Source organism: Phoxinus phoxinus, assembly GCF_949152265.1.
Source record: "Phoxinus phoxinus genome assembly, chromosome: 21".
Taxonomy (NCBI): domain Eukaryota; kingdom Metazoa; phylum Chordata; class Actinopteri; order Cypriniformes; family Leuciscidae; genus Phoxinus; species Phoxinus phoxinus.
This window is the reverse complement of record NC_136896.1, coordinates 21,305,744-21,320,068: the sequence shown is the minus strand read 5'-3', so window position 1 is coordinate 21,320,068 and position 14,325 is coordinate 21,305,744. Positions and strand designations below refer to the sequence as shown.

At 41.1% G+C, this 14,325-nt stretch overlaps 1 protein-coding gene across 1 annotated transcript in view; it reads left to right on the top strand.

Moving 5' to 3' along the window:
- Window positions 1-1,312: 1,312 nt before the first annotated feature.
- The window catches only part of mto1 (mitochondrial tRNA translation optimization 1), a 43,184-nt gene continuing 30,171 nt past the window's right edge, over window positions 1,313-14,325 (top strand). The window contains exons 1-4 of the mRNA XM_079595198.1: window positions 1,313-1,493; window positions 1,674-1,912; window positions 4,669-4,906; window positions 4,989-5,188. Coding sequence (XP_079451324.1) covers window positions 4,723-4,906; window positions 4,989-5,188 — 384 coding nt within the window. The 5' untranslated portion in view covers window positions 1,313-1,493; window positions 1,674-1,912; window positions 4,669-4,722. The remainder of the gene's footprint in view (window positions 1,494-1,673; window positions 1,913-4,668; window positions 4,907-4,988; window positions 5,189-14,325) is intronic.

The following is a 14,325-nucleotide window of genomic DNA, read 5'->3' as shown; positions in this document are numbered from 1 at the left end:
AGCTTCTGGTATAGTGTCTCCAGGGTTTTGATTTACTTTTACGCTGTTATTTTGATGTTCCAAAACTTCCTGTAAAACTGTCTGCATTTCATTCACAAGTTCTGTTATATTGGAAACTATTGTACAAACACAATGTTACTCCCCATGATGAGCCCATCTGGGATTGCAGATTCATTCTCTTTAGAAATAAGTCCCTGTATTTCAATAAATGGATGGAAAACAACATTTGGTCTGTCACACATTTACTGGACAGTTATGGCAATGTTTTATCTTTTGAAGATTTTGGTACAAAATTGTATTTTCAGTGCAATCGTAAACATTATGATATGGTTATTCAACACTGTAAAAAAAATTGCTGCGATTATTTAGCACAACTTAAAATCCAACATTGTTTCAACTTTAAAAAGTATGTGTTCAAGCTTGACTTAAAATATTAAGTTTAGTTAACTTAAGTTTAGTTTGGTTAAGTTGGATATTTAAGTTATCTCAACAAATTTTAACTAATCGCAGCCACATTTTTTACAGCCCTTCTGCCTTCGTTTTGATGGCAAAAAATGCACTAGCTCATTTGTTCAACACCCCTCTTCTCCCTTCATTGATGATTGCTGGTCACCAATTCTGTAGTAGGACTTTGCAAAACAAAGTGTTCCGTGATCTCTTTACTCTGACTTTATACCCAATGCAATACAGCCGAAATGCTGCTTCTCTTATCTTCAATCACTCTTCTCTGAAGAAACTACGCACAGATTTCTTGAATAATTAAATTTTTAACATTGTACATTTTCATAAACTCAAACTTCTATAACTTCTCAATTCTTATTTGTGCATCCTCGTTTCCTTTCCTCGCGTCTCAGCTCCATCCCCTGGAGGACGCGGGGGAAGGCTGCAAGGAAAGGAAATGAGGACGGAGGAATCGAATGAAAGCTTATTTTATACATTGGAATACTTGATCACTAGAGCGTCACTTTACAGCGTCATCAGCAGCGCTCAAAAGATCTGCCCTTGTGTTGTTGAAGTTTGGTTATTTAAGAAATTCATAATAAATAATAATAAAGCAAGATACCCTGTTGAAATATGTGACGTGTGGTTTATATAAACTGCAATAAAATTATATAGCTATAAAATTATTGTGACAGATGTGAAGGGGAAGAAGAATTTACACGTGCGTCACGTTAAGTCAATAAAACACTTCCGCATAGGATACACCTGTGTATCCTCGCTCATAGCTCCTCTGGAAGCCTCCTCACTCCTCGATCCTCGCCTCCTCACGGTGCAATTAAAGAATTGAGATGTCCTTCAAGATGGCTGAGCTCGATCGGTTTCCGGGTCATAGGATGGAGGACGGAGGAGCGAGGAGACGAGGAGGGATATTGAGAAGCACCCGGGGTATTAATCCATTGTAGGAAATATAAAAAAGAGAGATGTCACCTTATTCAATCATTAAAGAAAGTTAAACATCATGACTTTATCAGGTCTATTAAGGGAAACAGCTAGTAAGTTGTATGATGAAATTATTCAATTTGTGAAAGAAAGTAAATGATATAAAAGAATATAACGTTTTTTTTTTGTTTATTTATTGTTTTATTTTCCAGTTTGTCTATTTGTTTTGCTTGGTTTTTATGTTTTTTATACTTTGTATAAAAGCAAATAACCTGATCCATATTCCATTCCAGTTGGTGGCGGTAATGCACCAATAAACTAGGTTGCCAACCGCCAATAAACACCAAAGAAGAAGAAGGAGGACATGGCTGCTTGCTTCCTGATCTTGATCACCTAGAGAGGATGTTCACTGTAACGACAAAGAATAACTTGTGTAAACAGGAGAGATTACATCAGGAGCAGTAGGGATTCTGCATGACACCGGCCCGACATTAAAATAAAAGAAGACGTTAAAAAAGAAGAAGGGGCAGTGGTGAGTAGTTCTTGCAGTCAGAAGTTTATTGTCATGTTAGAGTTCCAGAAGTGAGCCTCAACTCATAAATCAACGAACATGCAGTTAAAAGGCACGCATTCACGGTAATTTAAGTCAAGTCACCTTTATTTAGCCCTTTCTACATAGATATAGAATTCCAAAGCAGCTTTGTTTACGGTAATAAACAGGAAAGCTTTTTCCTGCAAGCTCAGAGTAGAATGTGGTCGCGAATGGACGTAGGTTAACTTTACATATTAACGTACCCTGCAGCGCGTATTTACAGAAAACATCCCCACTTGCGTGAAGTTGAACACCTGTTGTGCCGAATTATGAATATTCCCTGACCCAAATGGCACCATAAGCACTCGCGGTCTGGGTCTTCCTCTGAGTCCGCAGATTCTTGACGTAACGCCGCTTTGACTGTCGGGAAGAAGTCTGCTGGGGAGTACGCATCAGTGAGGGCTCGGCAAAAGTGCGCATCGAGGGCGCTCGCGAGCACCCTTCTGAGAGCTAAAATGACAAATGGGACACTCTATACGGACTTAACGGACACGCGGCAGCCATTGTCCACAAGGCCGAAAGTGCATGAAGTGTGCCATTTGGTAACTTACAGGGACAGAATCTGACTCCCCATAATTGCGTGCACGTCACTCGTTTCTGCGGTCTTTTTTTTTATGTTCATCGCCGGTAGTTTCCACACGTGTAATTCCTGTCAGGAACTCTGGATTATTGTTTTTTTTTTATAGTTATCTTTATTAATGGTTGTTTTGCCCGGCTTTATTTTGTGCTTTTTGTTCGTTTAACTTGCCTATGTTATTTGTTTCATTAAACTCCTACGTTTGGGTTCAGTAATCTCCATGTCAGTCTCCCTCCACACATTTAAATGTAGGCTATTTATAGCTACCGTAGTTCGTTTGTGTGTGTGTGTGTGTGTGTGAATTAAATAATATTATGAATTAATAAATTATAAATCATTAATCAGTAAACCTACATACACCTCCAAAAAACAACAACAACTGTTTATTAGATCGCATGGCTGAGGAAGAAAAAAAGGTTTGAAAAAAACTCCCAACACCTCTTTTATGGAGATACTTTATGAGCTGGTACAGCAGGTCTTTTCTTTTGATTGCATATATTTCTCTTAAGGTCAACTGCAATGGCAATGGAGTGTTTAAAAAGAAAAAAGAAGCAAATGGCCATTATGAAAACCTTTGTACCTTTTACGAATTAACAACATATTTTATAACCATATGCATAGCATATACAGTGACGCACACATAAAACCATTGTTATGTTTAACCCAGCACCTGCCGAAATCGTTCTCTCCGCCAATGTTAGCTTTTAGCTTTGTCTGAGAGAGTGAAACGCATTAAAAAGTGCAATGAAATAAATTGCATATATTCCAAAAAAAAAAAAAAGACCTCATGTAACCTTTTTATGTAACATTCCATCAGTGAGTGGTGAATGTGGTCAACACATTAATGGTGAAGTAAAAATATTTTAATCAGTACTCGTGGCGAATTACATAATAGAATAAAGGCCCCAGGAAGTGGTGTCCCTTTGGTTTTGATGTGGCAGTGTGTCACATGCCCATCTTCATTAATGAATGCCTTTTTCTCTCATGAATGACCTGTTATCAATGGAAATATGTCAGAACTCCACTATTTTTTTTTTGTCCATCCAATGTTCATTGATAATTTTCCCCATTGTAAGACATGTTTAAAAGGTTGGATTAAAATTATTGTGATTGTGTGTCACTTTATATAGGCTTATGGTTATATATTGTTAATCCATAAAAGGGACAAAGGTTTTACATATTTGCTTTGTTTTTTCTTTTTGAACACTTTTTTCAGTTGTCCTTTAGAAGATGCAGTCAAGAGAAGTTATCTCCATAAAAGAGATGTTGGGAGTTTCCCCCCCAACTTTTTTCAAACCTTTTTTTCTTCCTCAGCTATGAGATCTAATAAAAAGTTGTAGATTTTTGGCAGGTGTACTGGATGTACAGGTGAAACTCGAAAAAAATGTATAAGTTGAATTACTGAAATAAATGAACTTTTGCACGATATTCTAAGTTTTGAGTTTCACCTGTATGTTTACTGATTAAGAAATTATTATTTATTCATATTAATATTATTTAATTCACACACAAACAAACTACGGTAGCTATAAATAGCCTACATTTAAATGTGTGGAGGGAACGAGACTGACATGGAGATTACTGAACCCAAACGTAGGAGTTTAATGAAAAAATAACATAGGCTAGTAGTTAAAAGAACAAAAAGAACAAAATAAAGCAGGGCAAAACAACCATTAATAAAGATAACTATAAAAAACAATTAATTCAGAGTTCCTGACAGGAATTACACGTGTGGAAACTACCGGCGATGAACATTAAAAAAAGACCGCCGCGAATAGTGAAGTGACGTCATGCGCGTGCACGCGAGGGGGGGTCAGATTCTGTCAGGGAGTCGAAATTCGGCACAACAACCCCACCTTGCTAAGATGGGGTTGACATTAAACATTTAATTTGTACATGCTATGGTGCAAATTTCCATACAATTTGTTTTGCTGGATAATGCAGCTGGGTTTGCAGATGCAACATTTAGGATAGAGATTAGATTTGCAGTTTAAAATAACCAATAATTTAGTATTTCTGCTGGAGAGTGTTCTATGCTGCTTTTGTAGACAGATGTAAAAGCATATTGATTACTAAAGCAGCTTTTTAAACTGCATGTAACCTCCTTTTTTGATCACAGATCGAAAACCCTTACCATCCAAGGCAGTGTATGCCACCTTGACAATCATCACACATGTTGGTAAGAAGATTGCGCTTTCCAAAGAGACTCTCCACCTGCTCCACGGCCTCTGACATTCACACTCAACATTATGATGTCATTGTGGTGGGTGGCGGTCATGCTGGAACCGAAGCAGTGGCGGCCGCCAGCAGAGTTGGAGCAAAGACGCTTCTCATCACACAGAAAATCCAAACTATCGGTGAGTTGAAAGGTTTACTTTAGCACCTTATTTAGATGTTATTATAACAACCTCTAAACACAGTTCTCTATTTATCTTGTAGGGGCTCTCTCGTGTAACCCATCGCTGGGGGGTGTCGGGAAAGGTCATCTGGTGAAGGAGATTGACGCTCTGGATGGTGTGATGGGACAGGCTGGAGACTGGGCTGGGATTCATTTCTCTATTCTTAACCGCAGTAAGGGGCCTGCAGTGTGGGGCCCCAGAACCCAGCTGGACCGCCAACGCTATAAAGACTTTATACAGGTTCCATTCTGTCAGCATTACTAAAGAAAAACTCCATGCAACCAAACTTGAAGTTTGTTTTTCAAACTTCAAAACGTTTATAAAGACATTGTAAAAGTAATCAAGCAGTTTAATCCATGTCTTCTAAAGAGAAATGATTGCTTTATATGATAAACAGATTTAATTTACGTCTTTATTCTCATAAAAGTCTAAATTTCATAGAGCACAACAAATATGGTAAACGGATGTAATATGCATGTGCATGCCGTCACCGATTTCAAATATATACGTTTTTGAAGTTTTCACGGAGATGATAACGGTATTGTTTTCAAAAACTTTCACTTTGATCCCTATTTCAAAGCATTAAAAGTTTTCTGTTTTCAGTTGAAAACGGTGTTGTGTAAGTGGTACCAAAGTTAAAAACTAAAGTTCACTTTCGAGAACGGTCACTTCGTATTGTGTAGCTAATACGCAGTGGGGAAACTCCTTTCCTCAAGAAATACTGAAGCAAATAATTAAAAACGCAGTGCAGCTGCACAGCAAACACAGCAGAACGTCTAGCTCACCCATTGGCTGTGCTGCAGCAACTGCACATCCTATGGCCAAGCGCCTCTGACGCACGACCCAATCAGGTGACTTGGCGCCTAAAGAGTGTGCCTAAATGGGCGTGGCCTAAGCCTATAAAGAGAGTCCATTTGGCCAAAATTGCAGATTTTATCTCCTTCAGCGACTCTTCACGTCTCTGACTCCTCTGAAGCCTTCGCCGTGGAAACAAGCCAAACAGCTAGAGCTAGCCTTGTACACAGCTGATTGCGCCTTCAACTCACATCGAAGCCGCTCCTCTTCTGTCGCTGCTCACCTGAGGCCATCCGGCGAGAAACGCTAAAGATATATCCTTTCTGTTACTGTTGTGTTTGCCGCTGCGACACTCGGTTCACAAAAAGAGCAAATTAGCAAGCGTTGTTCCAAATGCCTCGCTCCTTGTGTACCTCGTGCGGATCTCGTCTACACGAGGAAGACGGGCACACTTCCCTTCCCGGCATTACTTTAGCCGTGGAAGAAGCGCCGCAGCCAACAGCAGCCCGAGCACATGGAAATAAGCGAGCCCACCCCGGCCACATCCCTGCGTGCCTCGTTTTCTCCATCTCAGTCTCCTTCCCCGGTCCTGTTCACTCAGGCAGATCAGCGCCCCTCCCTTCGAGCGGCGGGTCTCCTCTCCATCGCCGCGTCTGAGGAAGAGTGGTCAAGCTCGGTTGACCCCGCCCTCTCACAGTCTGGTGCTAGCGCAGCTGCTACCAGAACTAATTCGGACGCCGAGATGCTGCGCATCCTCACTGCGGCCGTTTCAGACCTCGGTCTCGAATGGGCCTCGCCTGAGGAGACACCTAGGAGCCGGCTGGATGGATGTTTTTTGCCAGGACGCCAGCAGGCCCCCCCGTCACCAGCCAGCGCCTTTCTTCCCTGAGGTCCACGATGAACTCACAAAGTTATGGCGTGCGCCATAGTCAGCAGGCACAAGCGCTTCCACTTCCGCTACGCTCTCCTCTGTTGACGGTGCAGCGGAAAAGGGTTATGAGAAGCTACCACCGCTCGAGGAAACAGTTGCCGCACATCTATGCCCGCCCACTGCTGCTGGCTGGAGATCTAGAGTGGTACACCCCTCAAAGCCCTGCCGAAACACTTCAGCGAGTTCAGCCCTCGCTGGACGCGCTTTTTCTGCTTTTGGTCAGGCTGCATCGGCTCTGCACACCATGGCGGCGTTGCAGGCGTTTCAGGCCAAGCTTCTCCAGACTATGGACGAGTCTAGCTCGAATCCTGAGGCATTCCGTGACCTGCGCAGCACTATAAACCTAGCCCTGCACGCTACAAAGGCTACCGCACAAGCGGTCGGCAGAGGTATGGCTAACCTCGTTGTGCTCGAGCGCCACCTGTGGCTGAACCTCACGGACATCAAGGAGGCGAACAAGACGGCTTTTCTCAACTCGCCTATCTCCAGCACTGGTCTCTTCGGCCCGGCTGTGAAAGGGTTTTCCGAGAGATTCACAGAGGCACAGAAGTCTTCGCAAGCCATGAAACACTTCCTGTCTAAGCACTCCAGCTCTGCTTCGAGCCGCCACAAGAGCACGCCGCCTTCTCAGCCAGGGAAACCAGCACCTCGGGTCTCTCAGCCCCGTCCTGCGGCTGATACCCATCATCGCTCAAGATCAGCTAAGCGCTACCCACCGCCCCGGCGCCAGGCCCACCGACCCCACATTGTGTTGGACCCTGAGCCATCGAAGCCCTCCTAGCCACAGGAGGAAAGAGAGAGGGTCCGAGTCTAGCTCTAGCCGGACCGCCCTCGAAAAGAGCGCATCCAGATCTCACAGCACCCTGTTCAGCTCAGGCAGCTGGATATGGGCTAGTCAATGTTGCACTGTGCGCGGGTATTAGGTCCCCCTTCGCTAGGCGGCCCAGAGAGAAGAAACATGGCTCACGTGCTTCGCACCGAAGTGCAAAATCTGCTAGCAAAAGGGGCGATAGAATTAGTCCCCCCCGCGCTGAGCCGGTCAGGGTTTTACAGCCGTTACTTTCTTGTACCAAAGAAGGACGGTGCCATCTGCCCCATTTTAGATCTGAGACATTTGAACAAAGCTGTTCAGAATGATAACTACCAAACAAATCCTTGCGCAGGTTCGCCCGGGGGATTGTTTTTTTTATGGTGGATCTAAAAGATGCTTACTTTGAGGCAACAGGGAGTGCGCGTGCTGAACTATCTCGACGATTGGCTCGTTATGTCTGTCGAAGACCGAATTATTGAGAGACAGATCCATGCTCCTCAGTTATTTGGAATGCCTGGGGCTCAGGATCAACTTTTCCAAGAGTGTGCTCTCTCTATCCAACAGCTGATAGCCTCCTTCAGGGTAGGTGCCCCTCAGGAAGTTTCAGAGGCTTCTCTGTCTCATGGATCTATTGTTTAATGGATTAGATGGATCTATCTAAACCAATCTATTGTTTAATGTGAACGATTAGCCCGGATGATTTTCAGATCATTTTGAAGTAAAAACTCTAGGCGATAACATCCATTAGTCAAAAGTATTGTGGGAATATGTGAAGTTGGTCGTTTGTGGTCTTATATCAGAAAATTTAAGTTTTAGTTTTTTGAATAACCTCGCATAAATAATATTCTCTCAAAAATGCAAACATGTACATACATGTTGCTCACATATTATGATAGCCATGTGCGTGCTAAATAGTGTAATTACACCTTTGCCATTAATATGTTTATAAGCAACTGAAAAAAAATACAAATATCAGGGCATGTCAAAACATCTCAAGGACCCTAAAAACACCTTAGACCCCAGAGGGTTAATATCAAAAGTAACCTGGTCTGTCCTGTCTATCAGTGTATTGTCAGTGTCCTCTCTGCTCCGCGATGTATTTTTCACTGAGTGAGAACATGGTGTGGCGTGAGAGTGTCGTGGCTGTCGGACATAGCAACAGTAACTAAAGGGGGTGGGGCTTTTCAAACGGTCACGACCCCAACTCATCTAAAAAGTAGTGTCTGTAAATATTTTGGGTTCTACACCGTAGATGGTAAAGTAGCCGTTAAAGATATAGTTCTTCTCTTAACATTGACGTGCAAATACCTGTGTGTGCCAGGCACGTCTGTGCGCTCCGAACGCGTGTTCTCCACCGCGGGGAACATCAATAAAAAGAGAGCCGCACTTGATCCAGATCAAGTTGATAGATTGGTGTTTCTAGCAAACAATATTAACCCTCTACCGCACGCATTATGCTAGACCTATAAAAAAAAATATTTGACTCTTTTTCTTTTCTTAGAATGGCTTAACTTGAAGTGCTGTAGAATTTTTTTTTGGAAAAAATATTATTCTAAGGTACTTTATGATATGTTGCCATATGGCAACAACATACAATAGTGGAAATGACTTAGAATAAGTGTAAATTTATTTATAGTTAATATTTTTGTTGTTTGTGTTGATTCAATTTGTGCTATAATAAGCTTTAACACAGTACTTATAAACAACACCTTATACATACTTTCCAACAAATGATTCTTCCAACTGATTCTATTTATTCCATTCTTTTTAACTGAATAATGCTTTATATTCTTTGAATTTCATAATTTTTTTTATTAATATTATTCAATTGCAAATGTATACAGTTAGTAACAAATATAATAATGTTCATCATGTATCATACAACATTGACATAAAAACATTTACATAAAAACATTGCAGTTCATGGAAATTCAACATTCCATCCTGGAACGGCTTCTTTTGGAATGGTGGGCACTGGGCAGATCTAACCTCTTCTTGATCTAATGAAACATAAGCAAACATGCATTAATGTTATGTGAAAAACATGTAGAAATCTACGGATGATTTGATTTCTGGACCTATTCTTTGACCTGACCCATAACTCGGTCTCTTTGTCACTTTCTGCACAAGTAACTTACAAACCTACACACACACGTCTGGTTCACTATCTTTGTGGGGACTCGTAATTGTTTTTATACTGTACAAACTCTATATTCTCTCCTCTTACACTAACCCTAGCCCTAAACCTACCCATCTCACACACACATATATCTGTATATCTGATATATCTGTATTCATACTGTATCTAATCAAAAGTAAAAATGCCAAGTAAATTAGATGATTTTTTTCCATAATACAAATGCCTAGGCAGTTCTTAACATATGACTAATAAACATTATATCACTGGCATTAATATTGTTATTGTTACAGCTTAACAGATTGCAGCTGACCTTTTTTGGCTAGCTAAACTATTGCAATAATTTCATTCCACTATCGCACAGTGTTGCCGCTTGGCAACACAGACATTTGATCGATTTACCAAAAACTAATTTCATAAAAACTTTTTTGAGTGGTGAATATGTCATCATAGCTTACCTGAGGTGAAGTTTCCGTTTTTTGTGTGTTTGTGATATGGGCTGGTCCTTGTTTCTGAATGATGTTTAAATTTGCTTTCAGAAACTACCGACAAGAGACGCAGTCTGTCATAAATCGCGCCAGAAAAAAAACCTGCATGTCATGTGACTTAACCAAAGCACATCATTGGCTAAACTAAGGTCTTCTCATTCCAACAAAAAACACGAGAATGTTTTCTTAAAGAGACAGTGGCAAGGAAATGAACAGAAAGAGCACGTTGCCATATGGCAACACCATGCGGTAGAGGGTTAAGAAATGAATTAGGCTAGGCTATAGGCCTTACTCCTGCTGCTGTTTAACCCTCTGGGCCTGAGGTATTTTCGGGGTCCTGAAGGTGTTCTGACATGCTCTGACATTTTTGCTTATTTCTGTTACTTGTGACATTTTCATGGCTAAAGTCTTATTACACTGTATTCAGCACAAACTCTGCTACAATATGTCAGCAGCATGCATGTAAAAGTTTGTAGTTTTGAGATAATTACATTTATGCGTGGTTTGTGAAAATAACAAAAGATTCACTGAAATAAGGTCATGAAATCTTAACTGATTATTTCTTCACAAGACTTTTGAAAATTGCATCACGTAGCCTAGAATATTTGCTCCAAAACTATGTGAAAATCATCCTGACTACTCATTCAGATAAGACAATATATTGATTTAAAATTCGTAAGACATGTCTTGTGTAAGAAAGCTTTATGTGAGTAGGGCTAAACATCCATGAATATTCAGTGTTTCACACCTGAGAAAGACAAAGACCCTCCCATAATGGCCCTATTAGGAGCTCTCAGGGCCTATGAGGAACCTTGCACAAAGAATGAGGAGATTTAAAAAATAATGGCTTTTTGATTGTTTGGATTTATTTACAACACATAATCCAAAGATACACAACAAATGACAAAAAAGCACAGAGACAGAGACTTAACTAGTCACACACCTTTGTGCCATTCCTGAAACATAGTACATAACTGTCATTTCCAAGGTGCTTGATTTTGAAAAAAAAAAACCCCTGTGAACATGCGGATATCAAGAGAAACTAAGGCTGCACGATTTTAGGAATACATTTTAGATTTGTTCTGGTTAAAATTGCTTTTTAAAATTTACAAAATACACAATATTTTATGAAGTGTTAAAATGGAACACTTCAGTAACACAACACTAGAGAAAAATATATTGATTATCACATGTTACTTCAAATGTTTACAATCGATATGATGTTATGAAATGAGATTGGAGTAAAAACATGAAGCCTAATGTTTGGTGCGTTTTGCTTTTCAAACGCACAGCGTCACTGACTCAAACTCACACCACGTACAGACAACGTTTACTGAAGCATCGAGCAACAGTTCAACTGCAATGTGAAGTTTATGTAACAATAACACTAACTAATATAATTCAGAATTATTTCTTACCTTAAAATCTTTCTTGTCTTTAAATCGCGTTCTTCTTCTTCTGATGTAAATCCAATAAGCTCACAGCTAGCATGTCTTCCAAACTCGACGAACAGCAGATAGTACTGGAGTTGCCAAAGAGGGCATGACATGAACTGGCTCAGGCTTAGGAGATACTTTAAGCTTGCGGGGTTCCTCATCCGCAAAGCCCACAGTAAATGGCGAACCGCTCAATAAAAGGGCAAAGCCAATATATTGCACTAGAGTGTATATAGTGAGGGGTATCGTCAGGCATGAGGAAATGAAGAAACTTAAGTCCATGGCCAAACATGTCCTTTAAGACAGCATCATTAAAGTCCACCCCATGGCAAAGCTCACAAAACTCCTTCACATATTCCTCCATCGGACGGTTACCCTGGCGGAGGCGGAAGAGACAATCTGCTGGATCCATGTTATGGTCAGTTCTTCTGTCACGGTAGTTTGAAGCAGAGGAGGAAGCAGGATCCATGTGCAGCATTACTTTATTAAATAAACTTATAACTACATAAATATTGACTGAGACTCAGGAACAAGACTCAACAGAGTTGACCAGAGCAAACAACGTTAAGAACTGACAAAGATTGAAACTAGACACAGGGTGTAAATACAGAAGTAGACAAGCTAAACAAGAAAACAAGAGGGCGTGGCTAATAGGAAACACCTGGGGAGACTAATAAACATTAAACATAATGGGGAGCTGCTAAACATGGAACAAGACGGGAACACTGACTAGAATCATGACAAGGAGAGGCTACTAAATAATTTTTTATTAATGTAATGTGAGGGCACATCCGTATTTAATATTTTCCTAATGTCTTGTACCGTTAAACATGTGGATGAATAATCATATGCAAATGATATGCAGATGAGGATTGAGGATATGCTATTTTATGTTATTTCGGGGAGGAGACGCATGTGTGCACAGTCTTCCGCTGACTGGGATTTATAAAGTGAATTCTGCGCAGGTTCTGGTATACGCACGGTTTTATAAGTCTGAATATTTTTGGCTTTCGGGGTGTACACCAATGCTCTGATGATGCTGACACTTCTATCGTGTGTGCATCACTAAATGAGGCAATAGAGTCCTCTGTTGAGGTGAGGGCCGAGGACACCGACGTTATGGTTATGCTGGTCCATCATAGGGCAAACCACCTGTTTTTTCTGACAACAGCTAAAGACACATCTTACGATGTTGGAAAGATCCGGGTGGCCCTCCCGGAGAGGTTCTGTTACATACCTGATCTTCCTACACAGCTTCTCTGGCTGCGATACCGTATCAGCAATTTCTGGGTTTAACTTTGCTCAAACTAACTTTGCAAACAAACTAACTTTGCTCACCAAGCTCTGCAAGACTGAGAAAGCAGAGAGGGCCATGGATGTGTTCAATGACTTCAGAGCCAAGAAAAGTGACATCATCAAAGCTGGCTGCGAACTGTTCAACTGTCCGGGCCGCAGCCGGGAGCATCAAGCCTGAAAAACTGCCTCCGACTACAGGAACTTCAGCACAGCACTCTCTGCGGGCATATCTCCAGACCAGAGATAGGCTACTGCTATAAAGTCTGCTACACTAGTCAACTAGTCTCTCCCCTGTTTACTGAAGTCAGCTGGATCCGGGCCGTATCCAGATCAGATGATGGACCTGCACCTGGGCCCATCCACAAAGCATCCCTCATCAGCCCTGTGAAGGCCTCATCGACACGACAGCCATCAGCTCTGATCCTCAACAAACCCGTCTACATACCGACGTGATGACTCCGACCTCCAACCAGATTGAACTGGATAAATGTTCTGATCCAATCTGACTTTGCTCACTAGTTTGTGTCATAACTGACCTGTAATGCTGCCTGAATCATAATCATACACTGTTCACTGATTGGCCAGAGGAGAACTGGCCCCCAACTGAGCCTGGGATCTCCCAAGGCTTTTTTCTCCATTCTGTCACTGATGGAGTTTTGGTTATTTGCCACTGTTGCCTTGGCTGTTGGCTTGCTTAGTTTGGGGACATTTAATATTCAACAATATTATTGATCTACCTTACTTAAGGTGGACGATGACGCAATGTTCTTCTAGAAGCAAACTTTGTTGTATTATTTTCATATTATCACTGTGAAGCTGCTTTGATACAATCTGTATTGTAAAAAGCGTTATATAAATAAAGGTGACTTGACTTGACAAAGTCCATAACTGGATGTCCTTGAGTATGGATGGAAACAATGAGAACAAGGTTATGCACCAGTCCCTACAACAGATCCCATTGCACCGGACCACCTTCTGAAGTTCAAGTGTCAAGTGTATTTCTGTTTGTGGGAGATGCAGGGGAGTTGGTTGAGGTTTGGTAAATTTTAATCTGATTTAGGAAGTTTTGTTTTGTTTTAATTGTTTTAAACATTTTTATGGATTTTGTATGGATTTGGAGTCATTTTTACTCAAAACTAATGGCTGGGATAGATTCAGCACCCCTAAAAACCCATAGTTAGACATCTCAAAAGCTAATATTGGTAAAAAAAAATTATTATTATTTTATTTTATTTATTTTTGGTACCCAGGCCCTCTGGGCGCCCCAACTTTGATTGCCTCTCCAGGCGTTTCCCCGAGGATTTGGCCATGGATAAATTGGGAGAATTTACTAGACACCTATAGGAACACATGGTAAAAAAAAGCTATTGGGAAGAATTTTTTTTGCAGATTGGCCAAAGAAATGCTTAACTTTCCCTAACTAAGAGGACTGATGCAGTTTGGTGCTTTGTTTTTGAGGTAATGAGCGCGTTCGCGTGACGCA